General features: G+C 43.5%; 1 protein-coding gene across 1 annotated transcript; it reads left to right on the forward strand.

Annotated features, from left to right (window-relative positions):
* The first annotated feature begins 1,487 nt into the window (after positions 1-1,487).
* On the forward strand, positions 1,488-2,417 carry LOC108409604 (olfactory receptor 2A12-like). Its single transcript, XM_037002365.2, has one exon. It carries the CDS (start codon positions 1,488-1,490, stop codon positions 2,415-2,417), a length of 930 nt encoding a protein of 309 aa, XP_036858260.2.
* Positions 2,418-8,453: the final 6,036 nt, after the last annotated feature.

The raw sequence follows: 8,453 nt of genomic DNA on the forward strand, positions 1-8,453 counted from the left end.
ATTGATTATGGTTTTTTCAGCCTTGTTGTACCTATTATATATTCCCAGCCTTTCTTTGTCATTCATAATATGAACACATTTTTAAGATTAGAAACTAGGTATTTTATGGAATTCCTCAATTTTTGTTTCTTTGATGTTTCCTCATGATTCAGGTTTTGCATTTTGGGCTGAAATAATATATAGGTGATATATTGTTAGGATTTCACATGTGGGGACACATTGAGTCTGTCTGCTTCTTATGGGTGACGTTAATTGTAGTCACTCCATTCAGATGTCCAGTTTCTCACTGATAGTTACTACTTTTTTCTTTTGTGATTAATTAACTAATGCTTTATGGGTAGATATCTTATAACTGTGTAACATTCTGCTCCTTATCAAACTCACTCACCATAGATTTAGCATCCTTATGAGCCAAGATCCTGTCAGGAGAGAGAACACACCAATAATGTGACATGAAAAATTTAATATGAAGAATTGCTACCTACTAAAAGATAGGGAACCACATGAAGGATAAAAGAGGATGCAAGAATATCCAGAAGTTTCAAGTAGAAAGAAAAAAGTGGATAGGGCCTTGTGGCTGAAGGAGAGGGCACATTAAGGGACTAAGGATTCAGGAGATGCCTCTCTCACTCGCTCTGCTGATGACAAACCTTCAGAAAAATAAAACTGAGTTCAGACCTTTTCCAAAGAGGGTGTGACTACTGGAGGAATATACCGTAGGCCACTGTTGGGCAGAGGCCAGAGTTTGCACAGAAGTGGCCGCTGGTGAGAGTGCAGCCTGAGTGTCTGACTGCCGTTGGTCCACTGATACCAGGCAGGGTGAGTGTTGCTGGCCCTTCCAGCCAGCAGCCTGCTGGCTCTCACCCTGAGCAACTGAGGAAGAGTTAAAGCCTCAGCCTACATATCTTCCTGAGGATATCATAGCTCAGTGCCTCTCTAGAGCCCAGTACTAACAAAGCATCACATTGTCAGCTGGCAAGGGAGAAATGTTTAGACGGTGGAGACACGTTTAGCTATGGAGACAAATGTTCTCTGAGGTGGAAGGTTATGTAGTAGTTTATGCCCAGTCTTAACTCCACCTCTAAAGCTGATGTGCTGCACATTGATTGTCATGTGTAAGTGACAAGTTTCTCCACTGAGGGGAAGGAAGTTAAACTGGAGAGATTGCACATGAGCAGTTTACTGTTACTATTACTTTTAAAATTTTGTGTTTTTTTAAAGTAAAATTTTAAAAAATTACTTTAAAGCATTGTGTTATATACTTCATATACACTGCATCTACTCATAAAAACCCTGAAACATCAGTATTATAAGCCACATTTTACAGCGAGGACTGAGGCTCAAAGAAGTTAAATAACTTGTTCAAGACAGCAGATGAGTAGTGAGGCCAGAGTCAAGATCCTAGCCTGACAACCTCCAGCATTCAGGGTGTTAAACCATACTTTAGATGACATTTGAATGAGAGTGATTCTCTTGCAGGCCCCACCATGCAGCTGCCTCCAGGGCAAAACCAAAGCTGGGTTTCTGAGTTTGTCCTGCTGGGCTTCTCCAGTGACCCCCTGTCCAACAGGATGCTCTTCCTGGCCTTCCTTCTCCTCTACCTGAGCTCCGTCCTGGGCAATGGGCTCATCGTCACCCTGATCTGGCTGGACGTGCATCTCCACACTCCCATGTACTTCTTCCTCTGTGTCCTCTCCCTGCTGGATATGGGCTACGTCAACACCACCATGCCCCAGATGTTGGTGCATCTTCTCGCGCACTCTCAGACCATCTCCTTTGCTGCCTGTTGGCTGCAGATGTATGTGTTTGGGGCCCTGGGCCTTTCTGAGTGCATTATTTTTGTGGTCATGGCTTATGACCGATATGTGGCCATCTGTTACCCACTGCGCTACACTGTGATACTCAGCTGGGGCCTGTGCACACAGTTGGTAGCTGGGACCTGTGCCTGTGGTTTCTTCTTCTCTCTAATCCATACTTTCCTCACCATGAGGCTACCATACTGTGGGCCAAATATGATCAACCACTATTTCTGTGAGGGCCCCTCAGTGCGAAGCTTGGCCTGCATGGATACCCACCTCATTGAGATGGTGGACTTCATCATCAGTGTGTTCATTGTTATTACCCCGCTCTCCCTCATTATAGCCTCCTACATGCGTATTGCCCAGGTCATTCTCAAGATCAAGTCCACACGTGGTCGCTGTAAGGTGTTCTCTACCTGTGCTTCCCACCTGACTGTGGTCACGTTTTTCTATGCTCCAGCCACCTACATCTACATGAGGCCCAACTCCAGCTATTCTCCTGAACGAGACAAGGTGTTCTCACTCCTTTACAATGTCCTCACTGCCCTGCTCAACCCTGTGGTGTACAGTCTGAGGAACAAGGACATCAAGGGGGCTTTTCTAAAAGTGATAGGGTGAGATAGGGGGCTCTGGTGAATTGGGACACAGGCGGGACCAGGGGTAGAATGTCCAATGCTGAGGAAAGGGCATGCCTTAAGGTCAACATAGTACAGGGTCAGTGCAACCAATGTGGTTCATGAATGGAGCATGGCTGCCTCCATCAATCTGCTACACTGTGGGGCAGTGACAGATAACTCTGTAGGGTCACGAATCATGGCAGCGAAAATTCATTATTGCTCATGTTCCACATCAACTGAAGGTGGAGCATGGCCTTCTACCATTGGATTTTTGGCTCCAACCTGAAGGAGGAGACCCTTTCTGGAACATCCACTCGTATAATACAGAGAATGGCACAATGGCTGAAATGCATCACGGCTCTGAAAGGTTCTGCTCAGAAGTGTCACACGTCTCTCCTCACATCCTACTGGCCAAAACAAGTCTTACGGCAAGTGGGGTGGCAAAAGGGCAGGAGCATTTTCTTCCCACAGAAAAATAATGCAGTACTGTGACAATGCTTATGGACGAATTCTCTCACTACAAAGAGTCAGCAAACAAAAGGTGATAATATAATCCCCCATAATGGCACTAGACACAATAGGATACATCTAACGAACATGAGACATGATAACTATAAGTAACATGGTACATGGACACAGTAGATGCCACAGTGATGTAGGCAAACAAAGTACTTCATGTAAACAGTGAATATCTGTAGCTACCATTAAAAAGTAAGCCAGTGCAATATGTACCCCTGCTTTGGTGCATGAAGGCCGAATGGTTCATGGGGCTGACATGGTATACTGCGCATTGTGTTGTGGAAGGACACAGAACCTGACATCAGGTGATCTGGATTCAACTCAACCTTGCTAACTTGTTTTGTGACTTTGGGCAATTTCCTTCCTTTCTGTGGACCTTACTTTGCTCATATCTGAAATGAGCTCCTCAGGTTTCATGGTCTCCAAGAACTCTGTGTGTCTAGAGTCCTCTGCTGCAGGAGGTAGAAAAATGGGACTCTAATGGAGTAAACTTGAGAATCCTCTGTGAACTATAAAATGAATAAGGAAACTATTGAAAAATGAAAGTTGCATATGTAAATGACCAAATTAATCCTCTTAAAGCTATAATATTTAAATAGACAAATTTCCATAGGACAACAAGAAAAGTTGAGACAGTTATGAAGTAACTACACCACAAGATTGATGGATTGGTAAGAAGAAAGTTTGAGGAGGGGAGAGGCATATGTGGATGGACTTCTCAGAATCGGCACCGACTGTGAGTGCTGCCTGTGAATGTCCATAGAAGGACATCAGCTATAGAGGAGCCTTATCCCTGGGTGGGCAAAAAGACACTCTGTGGATGTCAATCAGCCTCTTTCCCCGGACACATGTTCAATGGGCACATCAGCAAAATGGCCATGGTGGCAGGGATGGGAGCTACCCACATGGGCTCAACAGCATGGCTTGACCCTTACCAAAGCTCGTTGGGCTACCACTAATTAGTACCTCATCTGAAAATAGCAGAGACCAACAGTGAGTCCCTGATAGTTATGCCATTTCCTGGGAGAAGAGCCTGCCTCCTATGGCAATTTGATTATGTTGGAAATTGGATATCTTTCATTATGGAGGAGATAGATTTGTCCATGCAGGAAAGGAGACAGATTCTCCATACTGATTTGTTTTCCTTGCCAGTAAAGCTTTTGTTAGCACCCCTATCTGTGAATTCACAGAATGCCTCATTCACCGTCAAGGCACTCCACACAGCATTGCATCAGATCAAGGAACTCATATCACAATGAAGGAAGTACAGCCGTGGGTTCAGGATTATAGAATCAAGCAGCTATACTATAACTCCATCACCTAGAAGCAGCTGGCCTGACTGAAAGGTGGAATGGCTTGTTAAACACTTACTTATGGCTATCATTGTGCAAGAAGACCTTGAAAGAAGAGGACCCTATCTTACGTTCTCCTTCAAAGTGAGCATGACGTGTTAAGCAGTTTATACTTTGAATCAGAAACATTGTATGGCACTGTTTCCCTCTTAGAATGCATGGATCCAAGAATCAAGCAGTGAAAGCCTGAAAGGATCCTCTCATTGTTATATCAAATAATTCACTCAGGATATTTGTTTCTATCACCCAGCAATTCAGAGCTCTGTTAACTTGGAGATCTGAATCCCCAAATAGGACTTATTTAGAGCAGTGGAGAAAACAGTGGTCCCCACTGAATTGCAGGGACTTCAGTCTGGGTGGTTTGGCTTCTCATGCCACTGAACTAACAGGCAAAATAAGGAGCCAGTGTACTGGCTGGAGTGATTGATCCTGGTTCCTGAGAGAAGTTGGAGTACTGCTACACAACTGAGGTGCAGAGGTCTATGGAACCCACAGGATTCCCTGGGAAAAATTCTTAGGCCTGCCATGCCCAATGGTAAGGGTTAATGGAAAGGAACAGATACCGAAAAACAGGCAGAATGATGGAGGACTCAGACCCTTCGATAATGAAAGTTTGGGTCACTCACGCAGTAAATCATCCAGAGAAGCTGAGGTTCTGACATGGCAAGGGAAATATGGAATGAGCCCTTGAAGAAGAAAGCCATCGACATCAATTATCAACTATGGTGTCGTGGTCAGTCTAGAGCAGGGACTACAGTTGCTTTACATATTTTCTCCACATTTGTAACATACATGAAGTGTCTTGTACATAATAACAATTCCCTTCCTTTTTATTAGAATATAAAAATAATTACAACAAATTTATTATAATTTATAATTATTTCATATTTTTATATTGTTGACTTCAGATAACAGAATATTCAGTGAGACCATGGCTGAATTGAAGAGTAATTCATATAGCCTGCAATCTCCCTCATCTATAAGGAGAGATGTATCTTATTAGCTCGATTTGCGTTGTTTGTTGTAAGGGAATTTGAATGTTCATAGAAGGATGCAGAAGAAGCTGAGTAGACAAAGGGATGGACTGTAGCAGTTATCCATTTATGACCTCTCAGTTGCAATGAAGCTTTCAATATGCAACAGAATTCCCTTATGTATTTCTTCTTTAAAGTGGGTGTGATGTTCAGTTTTCTCAGAGGGCACTGGAGGAAAATTGAAGGACAATTAGGAATTGCAGAATTTAGGAAATTGCAGAAATTAGGAAATCCTGCATTTCTGGCCTGGACCACAGGTGGCCCAGAAGGCACAGTGACCTTCCCTCCTCAGTCTGGCTGCCCTCTCCTGGGAACTGGAGTCTTGCACATCCAGCCATCTTCCCAACTCCGTCAGCAAGCCCTGGAATGGGGTGCCTGCAGCTACGCTTCAGCAGGTCCCCACAAGTATACATGCTTCACCTGTCTTCTTCAGGGTCAGAGAATAAGTAAAATCCCATGTACAATGGAAGCTTTCTGCCTCCACTGGCCCCCCGGCATCCATCTACATGTCCACACTGCTGGTTGCTAATTGCCTGCTTCCTTACCTGCACCCTGAAAGGTGACTTATGGTTTGCTTAGAAATTCCAGAGCAACTGTGGTTTGGCAAAACCAATGACTTCCTTTGCAGCTCTGTGCCTGAACCACACCTCCAATGAGGTCTGACCCACTCCCAGGTCTTTCATTCTTTGGTTACTATCCCTTAGCCCTTGAGTACCACATAGACTTTCCTTATATGTTCCAGTTACTCTCTTTTCATAATTAATACTTCTTCATGTTGGACTTCCCCTGTTTAGCCTACTGAGTGGTTTCTTTATACTGTTTCGGCCCATGAAGTTGCAGGCCCTGTAACATTTCAAAGTAATTATCATTATCTCCATTTTATTGATTAATAAATAAATAATAATAATATTAAATTGTTTTAATTTCAATTATTTGAAATTATGTCATCTAACTCAGATGTGGAGAGGACTCTGGATATGATTCTTCCTATGGCAATATTCCTCCCCACATGTGGACTTTTGAACTTAAAAAACAAATTATAAGTGTGAAAAAGACGGTGGTGTGGAAGTGAGGCAGAATCCTCCTCTCAAAATCATATAAAACATGAAAGTACAGAAAATACACCTAATCCTGAAAAAGTGACCTGAAGACTGCAGAACAGACTGTGTACATCTGGGGAAAAGAGAAGTCCTCACAAAAAACTTAAAAGTATCAATGCCACTATCCAGAGGTTCCCAAACCCTTCCCACATCACAGTTAACAGGTGGGAGAAAGAGAAATGGAGCTGTGAGGGAGTAGAAGCCCAAGACTGCTAAGCACCCAGCCCTGGAGATGTGCTCTAGGAACACAAACCCACATTACATGGTGCTCTGGAGTTTAGTGGGGTTGGAAAGCAAAGACAGGTAGAATACTGGGAGTGACTGAGATTCCAGCTTCTGTGGAGAACAGGTTTGCACAACCAGCTTCCCTGGGGTGAAAGAATGGTGGGCAGTTTGAAAGACTTCCCAGCAATGAGAAGGGTGCTAAAGGGGCAAAGGTTACACAGAGCTCTCTGCTCTGGAGAAAAGGCAAGTGGACAAAATCGTCCCAGCACACTTTGCCCAGGAGGTTGGGAACTCAAAGGAGTTTCAGACTCTCCATCCCCCTGGCTGGCAAAGCAGTCCAGGGGGCCCCCACTGTAGTATGCAGCCTGCAGCTCCTTCCTCCTGGCAGGCACCAGTCCCACTCTCCTGCTGCCCCTGTGATTACACCAAGCCAGCTCTAGGGTGACCCTGCCCATGGCAGCTACAGGGGCGTAGCACACAGGCTCCTCCCTGCATGCTCAGTCCATTGGACCTGGCAATGGAGGCAGGTGTTACAGCTGGGAAGGAGGAAACCCTCCCAGCCACACTCTTTCCTCCCAGCAGGTGATGGTTCCACTTACCTGAAACCCTCACCATTGCTGCAGGTTCTCAACAGCTCCAGGGGGTAGAGCTTCTGGGAACTGGAGGGTGCTACCTACACAGAATTCTTATTCCATAGGAAACACTAAAAAAATGAAACAGCAAAGGAATTTGTTCCAAACAAAGTTATAGGAGAAAATGCCTGAAAGAGGGCTCAGGGAAACTGAAATCACCAATCTTTTTGATAAAGATTTCATAATAAAAGTCATAAACCTGCTCACAGAGTACAGATCAATATTCAAGCTCTCAGAGAGGACTTCATCAAAGAGGTAGAAACTTTCAAAAATACAGTATGGGAAATGAGACATACAATGTGTGGGTTTTTAAGTAGATTAGGTGAGGTAGAGGAGACAGTAAAGAAACAGAAATGAGAGAATAGGACCACAAAGGAGCTGAGGCACAGAGAGAAAAAGGGATCTTTAGGAATGAAAGAATAATAAGAGAACTGAGCAACCAATCCAACTGGAACAATATTCACATTATTGTGGTACCAGACAAAGAATAAGAGAGAAAAAGGCATAGAAAGTGTCTTTGAGGAAATAATTTCTGAAAACTTCCCTAATCTGGGAAAGGGAATAGTCTCTCAGGTCATGGAAGTGCAGAGATTTCCCAACTGAAGGAAAACTAGGATGACAACACCAAGGCATATACTAATTAAAATCGCAAAGATCAAGGACAAGGAGAGTTGAATGCAGCCAGAGACAGGAAAAGATCACTAATAAAGGAAACACCATCAGGGTATCAGCAGACTTCTCAGCAAAACTTTATAGGCCAGAGAGGAGTGGCATGATATATTTAATTCAGTGAAAGGGAAGGGCCTCCAACCAAGAATACTCCACCCACAAGATCATCATTTAAATTTGAAGAAGGGATTCAACAAGTTCAATATAAACAAAAGTTGAAGGAATTCACCACCCACAAACAGTCTCTACAGGGTATCTTAAAGGGATTGCTCTAGATGGACTTCAGTAAGGCTAAATAGCTGTCACCAGAGAAAATAAAACCACAGTAAAGGAGGTAGATTATTCAATTACTAAGCAAATATGAATCAAATCAATTGTTCAAAAAGTTAGTCAAGCAATACACAAAAAGTGCAGTATATGACAGCTAATTTATGAAGAGTGGAGGAGGAAGAAGAAGGGAAGAAAAATAAAGAACCGTTTTTTTAGATTGTGTTTGAAAGAGCATA

Source organism: Manis javanica, chromosome 4, assembly GCF_040802235.1.
Source record: "Manis javanica isolate MJ-LG chromosome 4, MJ_LKY, whole genome shotgun sequence".
Classification (NCBI taxonomy): Eukaryota; Metazoa; Chordata; class Mammalia; order Pholidota; family Manidae; genus Manis; species Manis javanica.

Bases quoted from the DNA above. Each gene is read 5' to 3' on its own strand.
- LOC108409604 (XM_037002365.2), top strand. From the start codon at position 1,488: ATGCAGCTGCCTCCAGGGCAAAACCAAAGCTGGGTTTCTGAGTTTGTC.